Source organism: Magallana gigas, chromosome 1 (genome assembly GCF_963853765.1).
Source record: "Magallana gigas chromosome 1, xbMagGiga1.1, whole genome shotgun sequence".
Classification (NCBI taxonomy): Eukaryota; Metazoa; Mollusca; class Bivalvia; order Ostreida; family Ostreidae; genus Magallana; species Magallana gigas.
In genome coordinates, this window is record NC_088853.1 from 48,766,146 (window position 1) to 48,791,967 (window position 25,822).

General features: G+C 31.4%; 3 protein-coding genes across 3 annotated transcripts in view; 2 read left to right on the forward strand and 1 right to left on the reverse strand.

The window, feature by feature from the left end:
- Positions 1-3,069, forward strand: part of LOC105332745 (lysosomal proton-coupled steroid conjugate and bile acid symporter SLC46A3) — a 5,130-nt gene extending 2,061 nt beyond the window's left edge. Inside the window, exon 2 of the mRNA XM_011435432.3 lies at positions 1,515-3,069. Within this exon, the coding sequence (XP_011433734.3) occupies positions 1,586-3,004 (1,419 nt within the window). The 5' untranslated portion in view covers positions 1,515-1,585 and the 3' untranslated portion in view covers positions 3,005-3,069. The remainder of the gene's footprint in view (positions 1-1,514) is intronic.
- A 2,594-nt stretch (positions 3,070-5,663) lies between these two features.
- LOC105332729 (neuronal cell adhesion molecule) lies at positions 5,664-15,822 on the forward strand. The gene is made up of 11 exons (XM_066069290.1): positions 5,664-5,761; positions 6,619-6,669; positions 6,802-6,914; positions 7,307-7,532; positions 7,637-7,764; positions 9,589-11,772; positions 12,151-12,201; positions 12,328-12,440; positions 13,100-13,325; positions 14,702-14,829; positions 15,613-15,822. Exons 1-6 carry the CDS (start codon positions 5,752-5,754, stop codon positions 9,754-9,756), a joined length of 696 nt encoding a protein of 231 aa, XP_065925362.1. The 5' UTR covers positions 5,664-5,751; the 3' UTR covers positions 9,757-11,772; positions 12,151-12,201; positions 12,328-12,440; positions 13,100-13,325; positions 14,702-14,829; positions 15,613-15,822.
- Positions 15,823-17,683: 1,861 nt separating this feature from the next.
- On the reverse strand, positions 17,684-25,493 carry LOC105332731 (uncharacterized). Its single transcript, XM_034466249.2, has 10 exons — positions 25,383-25,493; positions 24,208-24,255; positions 23,814-23,896; positions 23,012-23,080; positions 22,328-22,520; positions 21,457-21,551; positions 20,567-20,644; positions 19,755-20,025; positions 18,844-18,971; positions 17,684-17,896 (listed from the first exon to the last, which is right to left on the reverse strand). The coding sequence occupies exons 2-10, from the start codon at positions 24,245-24,247 to the stop codon at positions 17,729-17,731; spliced, it is 1,125 nt and encodes a 374-aa protein (XP_034322140.2). The 5' UTR covers positions 24,248-24,255; positions 25,383-25,493; the 3' UTR covers positions 17,684-17,728.
- Positions 25,494-25,822: the final 329 nt, after the last annotated feature.

The window sequence follows — 25,822 nt, forward strand, 5'->3', positions numbered from 1 at the left end:
GAACTATCTTTATATTAAGTACATTCTATATAAGATGTGATTGATCCGAATTAAACGATTTAGGTGGAAACGATTCTTAATCTTAGTTGAACCAATTGCGATTTTTATCTATTTATACAAGTTTAATGAAAATCAAAGTAAGCAAATGAACAATAAATTCTTACAGTGTAATTACGCCGGTGTATATATAGAAAACACGGGAGTTACTGGGTTTATTTCATTAAAGGTATTATCATTCTCGATAATCCTCGTCATACGTCATTGGATTATTTTTGGGACACAATCAAAGAAAAAGAGAATGGAATTTTTCAATTTAAGTATTCCAATCTTCTATATTCCTGCTGTGAATGGGCCACAGACCAACAATGATTAGATTGCAATATCCGGGAACTCTCGTAATAAGGAAATCGTTTTACTCCCATCATTTTTACAGATTCAGCTAAATTGCAACATTCACGTTTATTCACCGAAATAAAATTCCAATTTTCAAATAACAATTCGGATATTTTTATAATTTGAATTTGTGTTTTTATTCTGACATGTTTATACATTTTACAAGCAATAATCAAATAATCGTAAAAAAGGGAAAAAAGAAAAGTTTAAACATGAATTCTAGTATACTTGAATATCAAAATAAACTTAAACCTGTCTACAAATTTCAAATAAGCAAACAAATAGAAAAAAAAGTTAATGGTATAATAAATAAATGTTCAAATTTTGACAATAATTTGCAAATATAAATAAAATAAACAAAATAAAATGCATAAATCAGTTTTTGTTACCAAAAATTTAAAAAATCATATTTTTATTCAGCTCACGAAATGTTTAAGGTATAAGTTTGGGTCTATGTACACGTTAACTTGATAAATCAGCAGTCATTCCATGTATATGTTCTTAATGAACGCGTTCCTACGTGATCAAAAGACAGCTCAGTTCTTCTATTGATTCAACGGACAACGATATTTTAATCATATTAGGGTGTTGGCTTTACATGTACATGTAATATTTCCTCGTTAATACAGGACTCATCAAAATAAATCCCACACAGAACCAGAATGTAATGTAATACCATGAAACACACATAAAATAAAGCCCAAACATATGCTGAATGTAATGTAATGTAATGTAATACCATGTAACATACACAATGTACCAGTGACGGCGTTTGTTTAATACTGTTTGCCGTTCTACAATTATCATCTACATTATATATTGCTTAAAACAATTGTATGTGTCATACGTTTTAGTGATTCAATTAATACTTTCGTTGAAAAAGTTAAGTAACTCTATAATATTATACCATTTTGAGATGTTTTATATCTAGAAACTAAACACATTCATTAAAGCGACATATAAATCTCAGACTTCGCTTAAGTTTTATTTGAAGTATATTTCTATTGGTTCAACTTTTTGAATAACTACATTTTATACTAAAATTTTACCTTAGTATTAGTAGAAGTCTAACTTAGAATTATCCACTTCTTATCATATGCTTATCGAATATTTAATTCCAGGAGAAAGTCATCTATCAGAATTGAAGCAGGAACCCCGTAGCTTGAACAGCCGCGTAGAGAAGTTTGGAGCCATGTTTTGGGGTGATCATGGTTTCGTGGTTGTAAACATCATATTCTTTCTGTATAAGGTCGGAGAATCGATGCTGGACACTACGACCAAACCGTACCTAGTGACCGCCGTGTGTTATGATACATATATGTACGGAAAAGACAAAAACAACACGCTGTGTATGGATCTAGATAAACACCCGGAACTAGAGAACCACATGCAGAGCTTGTCGGGAAATTATCTCATATACTACAGATTGCTTTTGAATATTCCCGCCATTCCTCTGGCACTTCTATGTGGATCTTACAGTGACCGCTATGGAAGGAAGATTCCCGTTCTCCTGCCTAGCCTTGGTAGTGTTTTCGCCGTCTTATTTTATATTTTAAGTGATTTGGTGCCGCTGTACAGGATTCCTTTGATATTCTGTGGTCTAGCTCTTCAGGGACTCTTTGGAAAAAGCTCCGTAATAACAATGGCAGTCAATAGCATTGTGTGTGATGTATCTTTGTCTGTGGATCGCACTAAAAATCTCGGTATTCTGTTAGCCATGAATTTTCTCGGTGTCTGCATTGGTTCGTTTTTCTCCGGAATTTTCCAAGACCTTCTCGATCTTAGCATGACATTCCTCTGTGTTGCAATACTTCACGGTATTTCTATAATTTTTACCATAATCCTTCTCGACGAAACGATCGAACGAAAAACAACCGACGACGATTTGCAAACAGCAAGGCGATGTGAATTATGCGAAGTGTTTAGACCTTCTAACCTGAAAGATGCGCTGAGTGTTGTTACAAAGCCTAGATTTCTAAACAGTCGAAAAATCATCATAGTTCTTCTGATCATTTCTCTTGCAACACAGATATGCAGAGCAGGTGAGGCAGACATCAATCTCTTATTCATCACAAGGACACCCCTAAATTGGCCAAAATCCTGGTACGGTTACCTCATGTCCCTCGAATACGCCGTTAAAGGGCTATCTCTTTTTCTGTTCCTCCCCATCTTTTCTATCCACCTACATATGTCCGATATCTCAATAGTCATTCTGGGAATCTTATTCAAATTAACTCGACTGTTGTGGGCGGGGTTTTGCAGTACTTCCTGGATGGTGTTTGTGTCGGTTTCGATTGGTGCGATGTCGGGCCTGATCACTTCCGCTTTACGCTCATTGGTTAGCAAAGCTGTTGACGTGGACGAAGCGGGAAAAATGTTTGCATTGCTATCTGCTGCAGAAACCTCGTCGAAATTCTTAGGATCCATCGTTTTCTTGAATATATATAGCTTAAGCGCACACGTATTTCCAGGGGTGGGGTTCCTTGTCGAGGCTGTTGTCTATGTATGTATACTAGGAACTCTGCTGATGGTGTTTCGTCCCCTTCAGAAAATGCAGCAGAAGGGAATGGTGGAAGACAGAGTTTTAGACCTATCGTGTGGATCTCATTAACAATAATAGAAAACGCGAGATCAAAGCTTATAATTGATTACTTCAAACCATCAAAACCCTGACACGAAGTCAAATGTTAATCAATCAATCAAGGATTAATTAAAATCATCAAAATTTATACATGTATAAGATTTTAACTTTAATGTTTCAAAAGTTAATGCTAGACTGTGCAACTTGTTTTCGTGTGGTTAACTTTGTTTTTTCTTCCCAAAATATCGATGTAATAGGCTATGAAATGAAACTCAATAAAGGTTTTAAAACATATCTATTGTTTCATCTTGGTTCTTGAAACGAGATGCTATTAAGCTACCTGTACAAATTACGAGTGAACGTTTTCTTGAAAATAAAAACAGACAAGCAATCAAACGTTAGTTTAAATGTAACCCCCCCCCCCCAAAAAAAAAAAAAAAACAAAAAAAACAAAAAAAACAAAAAAACCAAATTTAAACAAATCAAAGGCCGGAACGGCCACAAAGGCGTCGAGCTGACATTTTTTTTCTTTTATATAGAATGATATCAATAATTTGAATTTCTGTACTAATAGTCATATCAAATAATGTTAGACTTAGAATAGAAAAGTATATGGATTCTGTTTTCTGCTGCTTTAAAAACAAAAATCAGTATATTTTCTTATAAAATAGGTAGTGGTGCTTTTATAATACAAAAACTCATCATAGTTGCAAAAATCAAAAATTTCAAAGTTCAAAAATAATTTTTTTTTCTGCTTCAAACAGTCTTTGAACAACTTTCACAGGTTCATTATTTGAATGCATTAACCGTGTGTCCCTAATTATAATAACAAAACATACATTTATTTATTTCAATAATGAAACAAGATTTCCTATGGTATGGTTGTTTACAAACAAATCCACAACACGTGCTATCTAAAATGCTCGACCAAACCAACTGCATTATCGTTTTTATTTTTTGCAACAAAATTGCTAGATACGTTTATCGCTTACATTAATTTTGGAGACCGTGCCAAATAAAAAATAAATTTACATCTAAAATGTTATTTCTATCGGGCACGGTCTCCAATTAAAATGTAAGCGATAAACTAAAATAATATTTAGTGAATCTTTTCACCTAGGCCTGATTGTATTCATCCGACATTTCTTGATTAAGGAAATTTATTCTTATGCAATGAGTTGTCAATAACCAGGTAGGTAAAGTTGGGTTTTTTGTACACAATTTAGTTGAATAAATGGGAAAAAAAATCTTGTAATACGTTTAATACTTTAAAGAACTTATTTCTTATGCGCATTTAAAAGGCGGTGCAGAGCATGAATTTTTAGACGATTGCCAATCCAGACGATCGCTAGAAGGCTGCCGAGCATTAGCTCGACGCCTTAAAAAAACCAAAACAAAACCAAAAACAACAACAACAAAACAAAAACAAACAAATAAACAAACAAAAACAGAACACTAACAAATAACTAAAATCCCCGACATGTTCACACACAGTGTATGTGTCCCAATAGATAAACACTGAAATAATTTCATCAATTTTAGGAAACACTTGTACCTATTTAATATTCATCCTATATCACATCAAGCATAGTATAACACAGACCCTGTATTACAAAAACTATTGAATTAATGTATCTATCGAACGAAATAAAAAAGTTGGATTGTTAGTTAAACTACAATATGCTGTTATGAAATGCAGTGAAACTGTGAAATTCTCTCTGCAGTATACTAGTAAATTCATCATGAGATCATACTGATCTGTTCCCTGCAACAAGGGAAAAATTCGGGTCTATTGACTGTTCAGGCATTAAACAAATGTTTTATTACCTATAATCCCGTTTTTAGTATTTTGTGTTCACATTTATTAATTACAGAAGGTTTACATACCGTTATGCACTTAGGTCATTGTTAATTATTGCCTAGATAACTTTTAAGAACAATAATAAATAAACATAATAATAAAAGTTATCTTTTAATCTTTTAGCAATTTCAATATATAAAATACGTTGCCGGTTCAATAGATCGCAGTCTATTTTGTACATGTAACAATTTCATGAAAATGCACATAAGTGTTAAACAATTATCTGAATTGGACTCATCACATTATCAAAAAAAAATTCGGTGGCCATCAACCATTATCCAGCAGCAAATTAATTTTTTCTCAAATATAAAAAAAATTATAAAAGTATTCGCTAGCTATGATTTTCCACAAGAGTACATGTATATTTATTTTTTAAGGAAAATGCGTGTCTTACCAGTTTTTAAAAGATCCAAGGAAGGAAGTACCAAACAAACAAGTTTTGAGGTGAAGACGTTCGAGTGGGAAATTTCCGGAAAAAAACACAATTTACTATAGATAGGTCCTTGAATAAAATCGCATGTGGTATATGCGTGTAATATTAAAAGAAACGCATGCGAGTGTTTTACTTAGAACCTTGATATTAAGAATGGTAGATGCATACGAAATTAGGATAAATGTACGTGTTTATGAAAGAAAATAGCATGAAATCGCAAACAATCTTTATTGTCCCCGTCAAAAAACTATATAGGAAATTTTCTTCTGTAGCATGTTTATCCACCGAGGCACCATTGTCGACTGTTGTACATGCGCATACAGGTTTTGTGCCAAGTTTTAAGAAAATGATAAAATGATTTGCATGCACGCCTGTTGTTCTTAATTGTGATACGAAATGTCTTTGCTTATCTTTATTTGTTCTAGTTAAACAAGGTCAGATTTGACCAAACACGAGAAGTCATTATCGGAGTTCCCAAACGAGATGCATACAGGTGAGTTGCTCGTTTATTTTTTTTTTCTATTTAAATATAATTTAGCAAGATGGGACAATTTGATTTGATTAAAAGTATTCATTACACTCCCGACAACTGCTGCATGTATTCATCGATATATTGTTTATGAACACTGGCAATTGTTATTGTATCAAAGTGTAGATAATAGGTCCATTACACATCACGTGATGGTTTTAGTTTTTTCAATCGTCAACTTCCCTTACTTATGCATCAATATACCATCATCACCTGCTTATGGGGTTTATGTCTCCCAGCAGGTGCATGCTCTACATACGAACAATTTTTAAAACGAGGCAAGCTATTAACAAACAATTTGCTGAAACAAGAATAGCAAGAACCTCGATTAAAATCTATGGTCGATACAATGACCTTGTCAGCAAGTTCAACATTATGTTTCATTAGGACATTTGCTGACCGCTTTTTTATACTTGCGAGACGATTATTTATACACCGAGTACAGTTCATTCCGTTTTTCATGATTTTGACACTCTCCACACGGCGGGTGCAACCGGCCGACATGGGATTCTTTCTCCTCCTAGGCAACTGATCCCATCTCTCTCTCTTTTTAGAGGTCCGAGTTCCTCTGCTTTGAATTTGTTCTTGTATATATTGATTTTGGAGATGATTGACAGAGTGTCATTGTCATTTTTTACAATAGTCAACAGCTTGAACCAATGTCACTTACACAACAAAAATGTGACAGACAGGAAACAAAAATCTCAATGAATGACACATTTCTATCAGTTAATATTCAGTCTAAAACACTAATACTTGTTGACCTATAATAACGTAATTTACAATATGATATAAAAAAAATGACTTTTTATCTTTTGTAGAGACTGTTGTTCAGTTTTTGGCACTGGTTCTCTTTGAATTGTCATATGCAGGTATGCATGATTTTTTCCGTATTAAAATCATATTATAAATATTGTTTTTTTTCTTTAATGACGAGTGTGATGAGGTGAATGATTGATTTTATCTACACAAATGAGATTGAGTTTTATATATTTCTAAAAAAGACCCCCTGCAGATTGTTTTCACTGATCAACCATCGCAAATAATGGTTGGGTCAGAAGTTCATTTGACATGCGTGGTAAGCGGCGGAAGTAGTCCCCATACGACATGGATTTCAGTAGGTACAATGATATGCACTCAATTTTCAAATCCTACCAATTATAAATGAATACGTGTCTTGTTTGACATTTTCTTGTGTTTTGCATAAAGATATATTATGACAAAAAGTACAAAAAGAAAGAAAAAACATCTCTCAGAATAAATAAATAATGAAGAAAACATGTTTATATAAAGATGCACAGGTATCACAAGAATTGCATTATCAATGAACAAATTTAAAGTTTTAGATTAACATGGTGACATTAACTTGACTACATATACATCAAACAATTACGTCTTTACGTTATTTAGGATAAATAAGACAATATAACATACACAAAAATGTTCTCAAATCAAATCATCCGTAAAAGTGAAGTTTTCTTCAAAGTAACAACTTATACTTAAATGTAGCCAACAGGACTTCTCCCGCCAAACTCACACATGACCAATGAAGGGAAAACACTCGTGATCACCCACTTTGACGTTACGAATAACGGTCAGTACATCTGTGTGACCTCAGACGGATTCCAATTTGCACACCACGTGTTTACTGTGATTTTAAATTCTGGAACGACCACAACAACGACCCCAACAACGACACGGTCTACTACGCATGCCCATAAAACAACCCATACCGGTAAGATGTCAACATAATTAAATACACCCAATCTTGTTTCAATTAGAACGACATCTGTTTTCATTTTTAATTAAATGTATATGCAAATATTTCTTACTTTATAGCTCCAAGACCACCAACTATTTTATCCACAGAAGTACAGCCCACTAATTATCATTATGGTGATGACGTGGAGCTCATCTGTAGAGTAGAGAGCAACCCTCCATCTGATCAGCTTGGATGGAATATGATGGTATTGAAAACACACATTATGGAAACACATTTTATAATATAAAAATTTTATTTATAAGAAAATGTGTCCACTGCAAATAAACTCAAAATCTTACGTGAAAATTAAAAAAAAAACTTCGTTGTTGACAACGTACGCAGCACTGTTAAGGCTTACTATGAAACTATCAGCGGATTTAAACATTCATTAAACGATGCATCTGTGATAACATATATTAAGGTAAAGTTATTTTATCATGATGTAAATGTAAATTTAAATGTCATATAAAATGAAATGGTATAGTAAATGCTACTTTGTATGACACTTAGTGTGGTCCCCTGATTTGATAGCCACGCGACATGTGTTGATAATTATCCCGGATGGAGGCCATGAACAAATTTCAATATTACAAGGGTATACCCCTATTTGAAACAAAAATTTAAATGATTATTCAATTATTCTTTTCTGGTAGATTCTAAAAGTGCTGCTGCGTTGTATAGAGTTCAGTTGTTTTAGAATAAATATCAAAGAAATGAGCTCCGGTTGGAATTTATATGACCTTAAGTTTGCTTAATATTTTACGTATTTATTAATTCATTCTATAGATTACATCGAAGCAGCAGTACTTTTAAATGAATTAAACATTCCTTTAATTCATATAAAAAAGATTATAATGATCTTTTTAGTGTATGACCTTGTAAAAAAAGGATTTAGATAGGCTTCCCGATGTCAAACACATCGAACTCGTACAGTAAACACTCTAGAAAAGAAATAATACACACTCTAAAATAATAAGCACATGCCGAATCAAAACAGGCACAATAGATAAGATTTAATGGTATGATAATTGTTTTATGGCTATCTTCCCTTCATTTATAAAATACATTTTTCCATGTTAAAAAGTTTATTGATCCGCCTCTCTACACAAAATATGCGTCAAAATATACAGTATGACGTCACATCGACAAGTTCACTGCGATAAGTTAGTTGTTTATAATTATCGTTGTTGGACTAATTTGACTACAAATTTGCAGGCATATGTAATTTTTAATGAAGTTTAATGTTTTCGTACCCATAACACTTGGAAATTGCTGTATTTTTTTTTTTTTTTAGCATTTTTGACAACTTGTTGTTTTGTGTGATGTCATAGTTAACATTTCCCGTACTTTCTGGTTGGCGCGACCACAAAGTAAACCTTAACAGTGCTGCGTAAGTGGACACATTTTCCCCTGAAAACGTATCGTCCTTTGTAATATCTCACAAAAACTTACAACTATGACATGCATGATTCTCTTTTCGTTCATGACAACAGAATAAGACCACTCAAAACACGCTGATTTGCGTTGTGTATGTTTGGGACTTTAAACAGTTTATGAATACAAGCCACACGCATTTGATCATGAGATATTTTATGAAGAATAAATCCTTTAATCAGATAAAACCTTAAATTAGATTTGTTTAATATGTGCATAAATACACTGTGTAGAATAGAATACAAAACATGTCTTCATTACTTTATAACACTTAAACCTTTTACTCTATAACTTTGAAAGCTGTTTTTGTAACAGGCCAGAAAAATGTTTGTGATGGACTCACGTCTAATAATGAAATGAACAAAAATGTATATTACGCATACTTATCTGCATTTGACATTTTTTCAACCGTAAAAAAGTACTGAAATTATACATTATTGATAAAAACAATGGAAATATTTATCTACAAAAATAGATTAGGCGGCAGGCAATGCCTAATTTGTAGGTATCATCCACTAAAGTGTCATTTTGATGTAGCTACAAAGTGATCAGTATCATTTGACTGATATTTAAGAAAAAATATTTTGTTTTACAGACTGATCCCAGCAGAATTCCAGCCAATATCAATTTAGTGTATGGTACAGACATGGTAAAGGTACATATTAAACACCTGACCGCCGAGAACATAGAGCAGTATCAGTGTTTTGTACAAAATTCCTTTGGTTCGGACTTCCAAACGCTCTCACTTCATCCACCAAAATAGTGTATCTTTTACCCGTCGGAAATAAATCATATAACTGGTAAATTTTTTATCTGGTTTCTAAATTTTTGTTACACAAAATATTTATTCCGATGAACATGCAGTTCAAGGATGGCATTAACTCAGAATTAATTAATAATAATACTGATGATCATGAAAAAGCACCACGTTATATAGCTTCAACTGTGGTGTTTGTTTTCACTGTCCAAAAACTAGGTCAATGGCCATGGTTTGTGGCTTGTGACCTTTGAATTTTTTGTTATGTATTTGACATATATTCTTAGAAATTTCACACTGTGGTTTACAGTTTAATTGTTTTACTTTGTAAAAATAATGTTGATTTAAAAGACCTTGGAAAAAAAGCTTTTAAAAAGGTTGAAAAAACCCAAACAAGCATAGAAACTTAGGTTTAGCTGCTAAACTTATTAGAGTCTGAATTTACTTTATTAATTAACTAAACACAACCCATTTTAATTCCATTTTACGAAAAAACTAAATCATTTATTTATCATTAGCGAGTTTTCAGCATATCAGATACTTAATTTAAGGAGTTTCATAAAAATAACCGCAGTTTTTAATGTGTAAAATGCTTTCTTCATCATCGTCATCATAAAACTAACAATAAAGAACGAGGCACCTCTTTTAAAAAAGAACTGGACCTCTTCCCCATTAAAACTTTTCAGAGAGAACCAGTTTATAACCTCATAAAAAGTAACGACTACATAAAAAGAAGTTACCACTCCATATCATGAAAGGATCACATACTGTAAAAAACTCACCCCATCATGTAATGACTCAATAACGGCATATGATAAAATTGTCGCATCATATAAAGAATTTACCATGACATGTTACGCTTTCACTACAATAAATGTATGATGCATATGATTTAACACACCATAACATGAAATTAGTACTGCATATATTGAACTTATAACCTAACGTCAAGAAGGATTTTGCAACTGCACATGAAGAGTGTACCACATATTAACATAACGACTGGACAACAAATCATTTTGAGTTTATCTCTGTATAAAATGAGATTTATCATCACATGAAGATTTTTTCATAGCTTATGATAATAAACCACTTCATATAATTATCTTACGACATAATGTAATGGTATTACGTGAAATAAATATTATAACTTTGGATATAATGATTATTCACAGTATATAATGATGTTAATTAGCAATGTGTATACTCACTGCATATAATGATGTTAAAACTGCTTATAATGATGTTACTAAAGCATAAAAATAATATACCAATTCATATCATATGAAATTGACCTTAATACAGTTATGGCGTTCAATACACCCCAGAAAATATCACTGTTAAGAAGTTTTGATGGTCAAAGGTTTACCATTTGGCCAATAAGCAAAAACCTAACTAATTAGATTTTTCAAAAGTAGAACTCTTTTTTGTTTGAAGTTAACTACTATTGTTTGCGTTGTAAATATTGGATGCAAACATTATGGGTTGTGATTCTAACAATTTTAAAAGAGAAGAGACAGAGTTTCAGAGGAAAATAAACTTGAACCTGAAATACTAGGTGTTAGATTAGGAAGTCTCAAAGCTGTTAAGTTGTTGCTCACGAAGCTTGACAAGCTAGGAAGAACATCTGATAAGACATTCAGTGGATCATTTTCCATATCCTAGAAATTCCGGGATATGTGCTATGTCTATAGTTTTAAAATACTCTCTAAAAATTATATTTGACCATGCGAGTTGTATGATATACCTTGGTAAAAAGATTAATGAACGCTAAATTAGGATATTTTGTATAATGAGAGAAATATGCATGGATCTCGAAATACTCTATTTGTCCCCGTGATTTAATCATGAAGGGAATTTCTTCGCTAGCATGATATCCATGGAGGGACCACTGTTGGGTTTTGTGAATGCGCTTATATAGGTGCATGTCCGTGCTTATCTAAGTTTATTCCTTTTGAAGAAGGTCAGGTTGAACTATACATGAAAAGTCATTATCAGAGTCGCCAAACGACATGCATACAGGTTAGTCTTTTTTTAATTTCCATTCAAACATCATTGAGCAAGGTTGTGCAATTTGATTTAGTTGATATATTTTTTTCCACTTCCGATGACTGTTATTTATCGATATAGTGTTTATGATAACAATTGTGAATGTATCAAGGTGGAGAGATTTCGAGAAAATATGGCCGTTAGATTATAGTCCATATTGTTATCGAATGGAAACGCTTGAAAAAAATCTATTGAATTGACGGCTCTCTACATCCACTAAAATGTGACGGAGAAGAAACAACTCTATCAGCCAATCAACTTTCAATTAAACAATTAAAAACAAGTGAATTGGTTGTCGTATTATATTTTTCACTGGATCTAACAAACATGACTTTTCCTTTCCTTTTGTAGTAAGCATTGTTCAATTTCTTGTACTGGTTCTTTATGATTTGTCATATGCAGGTATGTTTTTTTTCTAAAAATTGTCAGATTGTCAAACGAATTTGTACTTTCTTGGAGAGTGTAAATAGGAAATTTATAATTTTATTTACAAATAAATCAAAAATTGGTTTGTATATTTCCAAAAAGGTCCCCTGCAGATTGTTTTCACTGATCAACCATCACACATAACAGTTGGGTCAGAAGTTCATTTGACATGCGTGGTAAGCGGCGGAAGTAGTCCACACACGACATGGATTTCGGTACGTACACATGTACAATGCAATGCAATCAACTTTGAAATCTCCTTACCACTTTCATATAAAGAAAACTTTTCTGACATTTTCTAGTCATTTGCAGAAAAAGGAAAATGTATGACCGATAAAAAAGAAAAATCTCTCAGAAATATATAAAGAACAACTCATGTAAAACGTACATGTAAATAGCATAAAGATTTTAAAACTAGCATCAATGAACGAATTAAAAGACATTGCAAATTATTCAAAGTTAGTAAATATATGTAAAAAGTAGATATTAAACCATTTACATTTTTTATAATTACAGGTATAAAAAAGAGTAGGAAATGAACGCTATCCATCGGGGTTCTAAGTTTTTGTGTGGCATGATCTTTAAAATTGGTTTTCATTAGTTTTGAATTAGAAAATATTTTTCTATATTTTTTAAAATGTTAATTACTAAATATATTTGGTGACATGTCAACAAAAGCAAACCTAGAACAAATGTATAGTAACATCCAATAATTATTACATATTGTTATTTTTACACAAGATACACATTTAGCACAAATCCCATATTTTCAACTCATTAATGACTCTTTAATGCTGTCAATAAAGAGGTCCTACTTTCACAAACCGGCCAGAGCATGCATGTGTTTCTAAAATAACAACTTAGTCATATTTAGCCTACAGGACTTCTTCCTCCAAACTCCCACATGGTCAATGAAGGGAAAACTCTCGTGATCACACACTTTGACGTCACTAACAATGGACAGTACATCTGTGTGACTTCAGACGGGTTCCAGTTCGCACACCACGTGTTTACTGTAAATTTACATCCTGCAACAGTCACAACAACGACATTGCCTACTTCTACTACGCATGCCCATAAAACACCAACATACACCGCAGGTAGATAGACAACATTACGTCTAGAAATATAAAAAAAAATAAATTAATTTATCCAACAGAGTTCTCTTAATAAAATTTTATGGGAATATACAGCTTGAAATGATCCTTTATTTAGAAAAACGATCTACATGATATATCGTTCAATTTACTCAATTAATGTTATATATGTTACATCAAAGTGGTTATATGTAATTAGGAATTGACGATACATTTGTTATATAATTTGGTATTTCCGAGAGACCAAAGTAGTGATTTAAGAAATAAACTCTTTGGGGAGCTCCTAAAAGTGCAGCTCGGTACGCGTTGATCAAACCTCTTTAATTAGTTGAATGCTACATAAGCGCTTCTTTTTCATACTCCTCAATTCCCATTTCAGATCTTTCGTTACCTTTCTATATACATGTATTTCTCCAATGCCCTTTTTTTTTCCAGGGTGTGTGTTCCTCTCCCACTTCGTTGATATTTTTGAAGAATTCCACCTTCTCTTTTACTCAGACACTTTTACTTTAAGACTAACTTATCACACACGCATTACATTTTAAAAGTAAGGATTTGCATTCGTCATCACAACTTCTCGTTTTCTTAAGGTGTTAAGATATTTTTACTATCCTGTGATATGATCATGTAACTGGTCTTACACGTATATTTACAAAAGTGTCTAAGCTAAAAAATTGTTTTAATCATATTGTAATTTTGTCATATGGATTAAACAATTAATAAAAATATTACTGCAAAAGCCATTTCACACACCGATAAGGCAAATTGGTAGACTAATATTATTCATGTTTAATACATGAGTCAGGTATCTTTGTTTTGATCCTGGTGACCGTCTGAAATAAAGTTGGAACCTGTTTTAAAGTTCTTGTTGTATTGGTTTTTTCAAAGATTAATAAAGAATTTGTGATAACATAACCCAGATAGGTGCAAAATACCTAACTTCGAGTAAATTAAAAACATAAAAATACCCTAGTAATTTTATTTTCTGCATATAAATTACCAAAAGGAGAAACCCTTTTAAACTTGATATTATCAGAGTACAAGTTTTGCAAAATATCGTTACACACAACGGGAGATATAGTTAAACTCATACTGGTAAATTTTTAACTAATGGGCTTAACGTTTTTTTCTCCTTTGATATCTTAGTAATATTCTTTCCAGATTTATTTTCGCCTCTTTTGCTTTCGTTGTTAACGTGCGAAAATTAAAACTCAACGAATTTTAAACAATTTTCAAATTACACTGGTACATTGTAATTAGGAAAAAGCATCTTACATATGTTTTACTTCTTGGCAAATTCAAAACAGGACAAACAGAAAAGAGGAGCAAAAACAAACCTGTACAAAGTTTTTAGATTTTAATGTTTGCATATTTTTTAGTGTATGGACCCCCATCAATTGTATCCGTAGTGATCCGGCCTACCTTTTATCAATATGGTGATGATGTAGAGCTGACTTGTGTTGTGGAAAGTAACCCGGATTATGATCAACTGGGTTGGAACATGCTGGTAAATACTGACCAGTTTAAGGGTAGAAACATAAAGCTTTCATATTCAAATCACAGTTTAAGGCATTTCAGCTAATTATTACAAAAATTGCTTTGTGAAAAATAAAGTATTCTAATTACATGAAATATTTTGTACAAATCTACCAGAATTAGATATATCAATATTGATTTTAGTAAATGCATGTAACTTAAGTAAATTGTCATTTTTTTATGTCGTTGCTGATAGTTTTAGTCAATATCTTAATGTATTTTTTAGAAGATATCAGAGTTGAACACAGCTTTTTGAGTTACAATTATAGAAGTATATCACTGTTTTCGAAAAAAAAATTATTCCATATTTAGATAAGGAAATTCAATGATGCCAGGATGTGCCTTCGACTCACCAGATTTAAGTGTACTCTCTTTGTCTTGAGTCTTAGATATGCTTTAACATCTGTTGCATATATTTTAGAATTTGTAATATATTTCATTTAACGAAAAAGACTCAAATTGAGATATAAAGTTACATTTTAATGAATGAATGAAGCTAAAAGAACCCTGATTACAATGATCTAATTTCATGATTAAAACGATTGCTATTGTTTCACCTCATCTACTTTATTTTATCTGTTATAGTATATTCTTAATTATTTTTCTCCTTCAATTTATCTATTCGCTCATTTTTCTTAATCAATAAATTGATTTTTACACGATGTATACATATATATTTTGAATCATTGATTGAATATTCATTTAGTTCATTGATTTGTCAATATTGCTCCCTTATTTATCTTTTCTTCTGCAGACTGCTCCTAGTCTAATTCCTTCAAATTTGCACTTAAATTACACTGCAAACAAAGTAACGCTTCACATAAACGGCCTGAAAAGAGAAGACATCGGAGATTACGAGTGTTTTGTCCACAACAGTGTAGGCTCGATGCATAAAACTGTTCATTTAACGCGTCCACATTGAAATGTACATGCAATTGTCTTAAATTAAAAGTTGAATTCTGTTTTGGAGTTTGTTTGTTTGTTATGTGTTTTTTTTTTGTTTATTTGTTCATTTTTGTTTTGTTTTGTTTTTTTGGTTTTTTTTGTTTGTTTGTTTTTTTTTGTTTTTTTTTTTTTGGGGGGGGGGTTATCTTGGCGGTAAAAACAAAATGGAATTCTATGATATCCATAAAGCTCACTACCAAAATTCTGATAAATTATGGTGGTCCGGGGTTTGGCAAATAGGCTCATATAATGATCATTACTTATATTTATAAGACTGAATGCATTATTTAAAAGTTAACGAAACCTCCATCAAAATTGTGAAAGAAGAATGTACGTTTTTTTTTTTTAATATTTGCCCTAAAATTCAAAAGTTGTTTAAATCACACGAAAATACGCTTACAATATCTAGAATACATGTGAATATAAAGTACCAAGTTACACAAGTTCATCCTGTTTTCAAAACAGAAAAATGATTTCAACATTATGTCATATTTCTAAGATGTGCTCAAAAGTTATATAAATTGCAGATTTTCACATAGTTTTTTAATTCCGAAAATCTGTACGATGCCGTCGCCGGGAACAAAATTCTTATATGTAAATTTCATCGTGAGTGCTGCGGACAATTAAACATTAAATAATTGGTGTCGTCTGCTAATTTATAAAAAAAACCCGGTAAAATGCAAGGTTGATGACATCACAATTACCATTGGGAAAGTCTTATCAGATAACTTTTTATAGATTCTGAATTAATTGGTATTTTTGTGTGAACAAATGTTACAATTCAATTTGTTTGGTGGTAATATTCAAAATTTAATTACAACAGGACAAAACATGATTGAAATTGTACCGAGTTCTTTATAATTTGTGAGTGTGGGGATGGGTCAATGTCCCCGGGGAGGGTCAATAATTATTAGTCAATTGTAACGACAACAACGCAGAGCTATCTTTCCATAAATTTCCGACGAAAAAAATAAAAAGGAGTGGATACTCAAACTGAAGAGAGATGTAGGCTAAAGCTTCAGAGTAAGTATACCAGCAAATTAAAATGTTAATCATGGATAGTTAGCTAATTTGAATGTTATCATTAAACTTTTTGTAAACAAAAATATGATCTGCAAAATCTGTAACATATCTCTCATTTTATAGTGTATTTCTTAGATATCAGACGCTACACTTCTCACAGTCGTAACTACCTCGAGTGTACTTAGTGTATTTGCTTGGAGTCTTAAATATTTGTGCTCTTTAGAAGAGGCTCTGCCAGTTTTTCATGATCTGCTTTCCTAAATCATATATCTTCGAATATGGTAAACGTATCCTTTGGCGACAAAGTATACGCCACAATTTATTAGCACTCTTTGAGCAAGTCTGCTCTTCTAATTCCAAAGCATGAGTTCGATCAATGTGCATACATATCTACATAGTGTGCTCTCTCTCTCTCTCTCTCTCTCTCTCTCTCTTTCTCTCTCTCGTTTAAATGCCAGCAGCAGCAGCTGTGTATGTTGTTTCTGACTATATATATCTTAGTCATATTGTGATTAGTATGAAGATAAAAAAAGAATTCGACGAATTCGAATGCTTTGTCCATTGTGTTGGATAAAAAGTGAGTTTTTGCTTTATAAAGCTAAACTACCTTTCGTCAACAGCAATTGGGCTTTTCAAGGTGTTTTAAAATCAACCATATTTTTACAAAGTAGAAGCTTTCAAACAAAATGTGAAATTTAACAAAATATTTGACAAAATATTCAAAAAAGTATCCAATTGCAGTCATTGTAGTACAACATATGCAATTGATCTATTTTCGTGGAAAATGACCAACAATTCAAGCAATATCATCGGAAGATTGAAAAATTAAGGAACTTAAAATAAATATGAATTCATAATAATTTAAACAAACATAATTTATTCTCGGTACATAAAAAAACTCCTTATTTGGGTGGATGAAGTGAGAACGTTTGAACGTCTTGACCAAGGGAATTGTGTACAAAACACTGATACTGCGCTATGTTCTCGGCCCTTAGGTGATTAATGTGTATCTTTACCATGTCTGTACCATACACTAAATTGATATTGGCTGGAATTTTGCTGGGATCAGTCTGCAAAAAAAACAACAAAAAAAACCCTCATAATTCACAAAAAATCATATATTACCACTTTGAAGCTACATCATAATTGAGCGAAATGCTTGTCTATCACTGTTATCAATTTTAAGAAATATGCAATATCCACATTGTTGTATCTTTTTTTTTTACATGCATCTAATTTATCTAATTCAAGCTTTCATCAGATTTAAGTAATTGATCTAAACATAGTCTCGCAAGATAATGTTCAATTGCGAATAAATATGGTCATTTTCAATATCTGCCTATGCATGTATTCGAAAGATGTTTAAAACTCTAAATCATATTTCTGTCGCATCTTGTATGCATGTAAGTGTTTAAAAATATGTTATGTTGTGGTGTATTTCTATCCCATGAATTTCAATGTATGTCAAAGTTGTAAGCTTTCGTGGGGGTGAGATATTACAAAGGACGATACGTTTGTTATTTGATCTTTTCTTATGAAGAACGGTTAACACATTCGCTATCAACAACGTTATTATATTTTTCATGTGAAATCAAATAAATGAGATTGAGTATGATAACATTGAATACATTTATTATTTGAGAAATATTGTTTCATTTCAATATCTGCTTATGCATGTATTCGAAGCATGTTTAAAACTCTTAACCATATTCCTGTCGCATCTTGAACAAGTGTTAAAAATATGTTATGTTGAGGTGTATTTCTAGTCCATGAATTTCAATGTATGTCAGAGTTGTATGTTTTTGTGGTGATGAGATATTACTAAGGACGATACATTTTCTATTTGATGTTTTCTCACGAAGAACAGTTATCACAGTCGTTGACAATAACATTATTATATTTTTCTTGTGAAACCAAATAAATGAGATTTAGTATCATGATATTGGATACATTTACTTATTTGAAAAAAAAAAACCTTGTTTCATTTAGATTATATTTTCATGTGTTATTTCAATACCATCATATTCCATCCAAGCTGATCAGATGGAGGGTTGCTTTCCACTCTACAGATGAGCTCCACGTCATCGCCATAATGATAATTAGTGGGTTGTACTTCTGTGGATAATATTACTGGTGGTCTTGGAGCTACAAAATAAGAAATATTTGCCTTCCACAATTTCCGAAATGTTGAGAATTTTTCAGTCAGGTTTTTTCAAAGGAAACAACATTTGATCAAACTTTTTTTTATACTACTTTGATTTGTAGTAATATATTAAACCTAGTTTTAACAATACTATTAGAAAATTATATTTTAGGCAATCATTCATTGGCTAAAATCAAGCCATATTTTCTCTAACAAGCAGTTTTATTGCTTATTTAGACATACCAAAACTCCACTCATCATTTATTTAGATTGAACAACATAACAAAAGAAATTTTGTAAACATGATCAACTGAATAGAAGCCACATCCCCCTTCTCATGTTTCATAAATTTCATGAGGTGCTCGTTCAATTTTTGTTGTCAGTTTGTATTCATTGTGGGTTAAAGACAGGATGTTCAATTGGTAATTATGATTATAATTAAGTATACTTCATGGCAAAATGGCCTGCTGCGTAAATGAATATCCACAAATTTCCACAAATTTCACATGTTAACAATTTTTTCCCTGTGTCGAGGTCCCCCTTTGAACGAAAGTCATGACATAACTTTATTTTCTTTTTACCATAAAGATTCCTCATATCACATTCTAAAAGAAATGGCCGTGAAGTCAGAAAAAGTTAAATGCGTTTTCTTGTTTACGCACAGGGCAGTTGACGGTTGTTGACCGAACACAGCCGTCCGATACACTTGCGATAAAACCACTTAAATTTAAAACAATATGATAAAAAAAAACCTGAAAGACACACACAACACAACATCTCAGTACCTTGTGTGGTTGTAGTTGTTGGAGTAGTAGTTGTAGTTGTTGGAGTCGTAGTAGTTGTTGTCGGTGTTGTAGTTGTCGGTGTTGTTGTTGTTGTCGTCGGTGTTGTTGTTGTTGTTGTCGGTGTTGTAGTTGTTGGCCTTGGAGTTGTTGTCGTCGTAGTTGTGGTTGTAGTGGTCATATGATGCTGAGGTTTTTGAATCGTGCACTTGTTGTTGCACAAATTATCTTGACAACAATTGTTACAAATGTTGCCGATTGACTGCGTGCAGTTCTATATAAAGAACAACAGAAATAATCCTTGATCAATCGATTTCAAACTTGAATATGAATCCTATCTATAAATTTGTTAAGCAATTTAGCTCAATATTTTTTTCAAAAACTTATAAAAACACAATATTGCTCATGCATATGGGTATTTTTACCAAATTCATTCATTTATTAGCAGCCATTATTTAAGTTTACAAAGATATAAAGGAATTAAAAACGTATGCAGGTTAAATGGAACTCCAGACTATTGATTTGTTTTATATGGAAGAAAAACTATATTTAAAGGACTTTATCATTTGCATTGCATGAACTATTTTAAAAACGAATTTATTTTCGGTTTGAAATTCTGAATCTATTGTATTAAGTTAGATTTTCATAATTATCTCATTTACTAAGAACTTTTTTTCGATTTTTATCATAACAATCTAGTAATACATGTATATCGAATCATAATGCAAAATACAATATATGCAGGAATGTATTGTAGAAGGAAAGCAAAGAGAACATAGTTAAACAGTACAATAATTAAACAATTCAACAATTACCTGTATTGTTTTGGAACACCCTGATTGATATATTCGAATGAGTCCGACTTCTGATATCTTTTGGTGTATATAACAATACTACAACAAATCAAAAGATATAAATAGTTTGCCAAAATCATACCATAAAAAAGTCTTAGTGACGTTTTTTATGGCATGTCTCTTCACCGCAAAAAATGACAGTTGGCATAATGAATTTTTTCATCATTTGAATTCTTTTTTTTTTAATTGTGAAGGGTAATTTGCAACCATTGATGAGTTTTAGCTATCCAGATAGCACCGGCTTAGGACGATATATCTAAAGTTTTTCTCGCAAAAACTATTGTAACAATTTAGTGGAGTTTTATATATTTTACATGTTAGAACTTTTAATGACATTATTGATTATATTGAACAGTTCATCGATCGTGACGCAATATTGGGCCATGCCATATAATTGCTAAACAATCTGATAAGCTGTGCAAGTTTTGCTGAACAGTGACATTAACTGTAGTTGATATGATTACTAGTAAAATATGTCGACTCCTGCAGACCTTTTCTGTTGTAATTATGTATATTGTATATTTTGATTTGTCTTTCAATGATCTTGAAAGGCATTTTTGTTGTACATTGTAATATTTTAATTTGTTCTACTTGATCTATATCAAACGAAATTAAAATTAACGGATACACAAAAAATAATTATAATAATGATAATAATGATAATTATATTTACAATGATAATAAAATAAAAATTCAAATGATATATAATTATGATTAAATTGAAAAAAAATAACATTTCTTCTAAATAAATAGTTAGTTGGTAGATAAACTGTATTCAGAATGAAAGACAGGACTGGCATAATATGCCATAATTTTGTGCCAACAATTATATTTGTATTGCTTTAACTTACCCTGTCTTGGTCACACAAGGTAACTTGGTCACAGTTATCTGGACTTAACTGCTGATCACACTCAAAACAAAGCCGTCCATTGTGATAGTCAAAGTCTGTAATGTAAATTTTCAAAATATTGCATACCATTAAGTGTAGATCAGTGATTACAGTATTATAACGAGAGTTCAAATAATCATTAATAGGGGGCTATGGCGATCTTGAACATCTGCATGTCTGGACGGTAAGACTATCATTGCGTTTGAATTCTTACAACACAGATTGTATACAGATATATGTTGCAGGTGAGTTAACGCTACATGGAGCTGATGTTATGCCACAAAAGCTTATGAAACAAGCACACAATGTGCAAACGGCCTATCAATTGTTACAAACCTTTCATCAATGGTTGAATTTCTTTCTATATATCTTCAGATTATGTTAAGTAAATAAGAAATCATTTTTGAATTTATAGTTCGGACTAACCAAATGAAATGCAAGTTAGGGTAAATGCTTCTTGATAATAAATACGAATGTAATTTTTATGATATAAGATTATGATATAAATACAAAAATAAAACTGTATTATTCCAAGCGTTGGTGATAAAAACAAAAACACGAAAGCAATTAAGGTTTTAAGATAATTTAAGTAAAAGTTAATATGAAGAGTGAAAGAAAAATACTTGTACACGTTTGTCAGACTTATAATTACTACGTTAAAATGTACCGTTTTAAATTTAGAATTTGACATTTAATAGTGTACGTATATTATTGAAGTTTGTCTAATACAGGTCCGCTGAGGTTCAGTGTGGTTTTTGTTTATGAAAAGATTTTGTTATGTTAAAAGGCGCCATAAATAACACATACAACAATTATAATTGATACAATGAACCTGAAACTCCGCAGGCTCCTCCATTATTGCAGGTCGTAGCGTTACAACATGATTCACAAACTGGAATTCTACCATCGTCCTCTAGATCAAAGTCAAGGTTGAATGAATCGGGGTCAGTTTCTCTAACCTTGACCGCTCTTCTACCGACCACAGGTACTGGAGGACCACTCAAACCGTTTATGGCATTGCATATCTATTAAAAATATCAAGCATTTTTGTTAATAATGGTTCCATATTTTAATGAAATTACCAATGAACATTTTTTTCTTCATATCTTGAAAAGTACGTAATATCAAATACATGTATAAAAAGCGGAATTGGAACATGATGCATTTCATTTTATTAAGAACGTAGCACATTTAATAAAAAAACATGATTACGATATTTAAACTTTCAATAACAAACTTTTAATTTAAAAATGTATGACAATTGTATAGTTTTTTCCCCAACACATTTGAATCATTACCTTCAAACGAACAATTGAGCTTGGTATTCTACACTATGCGGAATAGATACGGATTTTCTTTTTTTGTTTTCAGCATGCATTTATGTAAATCTTGAACAATCAAAATACTTTGGCGTTGTCATGGAACTTTTGTTTTTCAGCTTTTATATCATTTTTTGTATCAATGCCCTGCAAAAAAAGAAATTTGCAAAAGGGGTATTGATATTAAATATACTCACTGTGTTTGATTGGCATCCCAAGTCGTACCAAATAATGTTGTGTCGTATGTACTGTTCCATGTAACATTGCTATAGATAATACAGATGCAAAAATTAGATATCACACTTTAAGGCAAAAGAACTAAAGATATCGATATTCTGTCCAAACTATTTGATATTGAATTGGCTAGATAAAAGAAAATAGCATTGCTTACTTAAAAAAAAATCATACGGTGTAAATATGAAGGTTTTTATGTTTCTTTGCTCTGATGTCATGTCACATAAACCATTATCACTATTGTTGGGTCATTTTGTCCTATTTTATGTATATACAATTGTTTTAAAACATTGACAAAAATACTACCGTCAGTTCAAATATAATGTTTGGTGTTAACGGCAACACACTTTCAACAATTAATCTAATTCAATAATTGAAATGTGTAAATATTGTACACAAAAATGTTAATTTATTTTTTTCATATTGGATAATATTTGCGTTTAAAATTGACATTGACATCAAGAAGTCCCGAATTGTTTGTGTCTTTAAAAATAAAACTTACTCAGAACTACAAAAACAAAATATGACCAGAAAATTAGATTTAACTGTCAATTAGTGTACATGTTTTGTTTTAAAAAATGTTAACTTTTCAATTATTGTGTGTTTTAATTAAACATACATGTTTGCACTGCATATTTGTAAATGTAAAACAGAAAAGTGCACAACCACAAAATATATTAATTCTAAGACCTGGGTTTTTTTCTTTGAAAAAATAAATAACACTGACTTCTAGAGGTGACGTCACTATTATCTATGTTTTCATACCTCGTGGTCGCCGCACCTGGTTACTAAATTACACTCGTGGGGGTTGATCAAATTTTGACAGTTCATGCAAAGCTGCCCTGCCGCTGAAATAAGTAAAAAAAAACATAAGCGGAAACCAATTAATTAAGTTCATATATTAACTTAAGAAAAATAACAAGAAATATATGATGTATAATTTAGCTATAATATTGCTATAAGCAGTGCTTTGTTTGTTTTTTTAACATTGCACTGGTATTGGTACATGTATCATCTATCATTTGTGTAAACCTATTACAAATACCAAATAATACCTAATGCTTATCTGTTGTTTAAATAAAAATTAGATCTTAATCCTGAGCAAAAGTCATAAAATGATACAAATTGTCTGAATGAAATGTGACAACCCCTTTCTTACCTGCAATTTCGATTAATCCAAGTAAAACAACTAAATACATGGTATCAACTGAAATTAAGAGAATACGCGTTAATTTATATACAATGCATGATAACCAAAAGACGAATACTGTAAATTTTAAATCGGTAACTCAATGTACTTAAAACATCAAGATTTCAGTAATAAGATTATATAAGATGAATGCAATTAATGAGCCATTTTAGATAATTGGTAATTAGCATAGAAACAGCGTTGAATACTGTTGTAATTTATTTTAGATATATATCAACATATAACTAGTGAATTCAAAATTTATATTATGACAATGCCTTTATTGAAATGTTTGAAATCACAGAAGAAGAATAGTTTACCAAATGTTTAACTTTCCATTCATCGAGAGAAAGATATAATTATTTAAACAATCTCTTGTCATACACACAAATGTAACTGAATGTCAGGTTAAAGTTAACTTATATTCATTTAAGGTCAAGATCTAGTGAATGAAAGATGTCTACGGGTTTATGAAATTCGGGATAAAACATTTTTCAGTGATGCTACATAACAATAGCTTTATGTGATATTGTGTACCAGTGTTTGACGGTTTGATAAATACAATAATAATCATGATTTTCACTGTCAATTTCTATATAAAACAAACGAAATGGTTAACAAATCTCGGATTTTTTAAATTTTTGACTAATGAAATAAATCTAAAACGACTACAGTCTCTTCAAAATGGCCTTGAACAAACGAAGAATATGGATTAATTTTGTCCAGCAAACTATTTTTTATACAATTTCTGTAAAGTCGTAAAGTGCGGGAATCAGAATTAACAAAGTATTTATGACGTCACAATGATTCTAGCACTAATAAGACACTCCTGAATCATTTACAACATCCCGACCTTAAACATGCATTTAAAACATTAAAACTGTTTTTTAGTAGGATTTTTTTAGTTGATTTAAAATATAATAGCATGGGAATTTGGTAAAAATATTGATTAGCAAAGACAATCAACAATTTAGTAATATTAATGTTTAAAAATCTTTGCAGCTGTTCTCTGTGAAGATGACATTTATTTTTATTACATGACTGTTATATGTCACGATTTATCCAAAAAAAGCAAAATAATAATTGATGACAAGGTACCAATGCAGATTATCCATATTAGATGAATATGGTAGCAGTGTACTTACAATTATGACCAAGAATACACCGTTGATGGAAGCGACACTGGCGGAAAAGGACTGAGATAAGAAAAAGTTCCGTAACAAGATAGGGACTCTAACATGTGATAACTAACGCACTTGGATGAACCAATACGCACACAGTCCTTTTGCTCTAAGTAAGAGTAAAGAGATATGCGTCTATTTTTGTTTTTTCTATTTTTATTGTTTGTTCAATTTAGGTGTTTCCCTTTTGCAATGATCACGAGTATAACCTTGTGTTGACATTTAGTGTATGATGAATTGGGTTAGTTTTAAATTCAACACGTTTCCTCCCTTGATAAGAAATGTATTACTGTTCGCATACAATTCAAGGCCTTCAATGATAAGGTCAAATAAAGCAAAGTAACCGTTCTTTATGTTTCAATCAACATGTGTAATATTTAATATTTTACTTCATTTTAATGTTG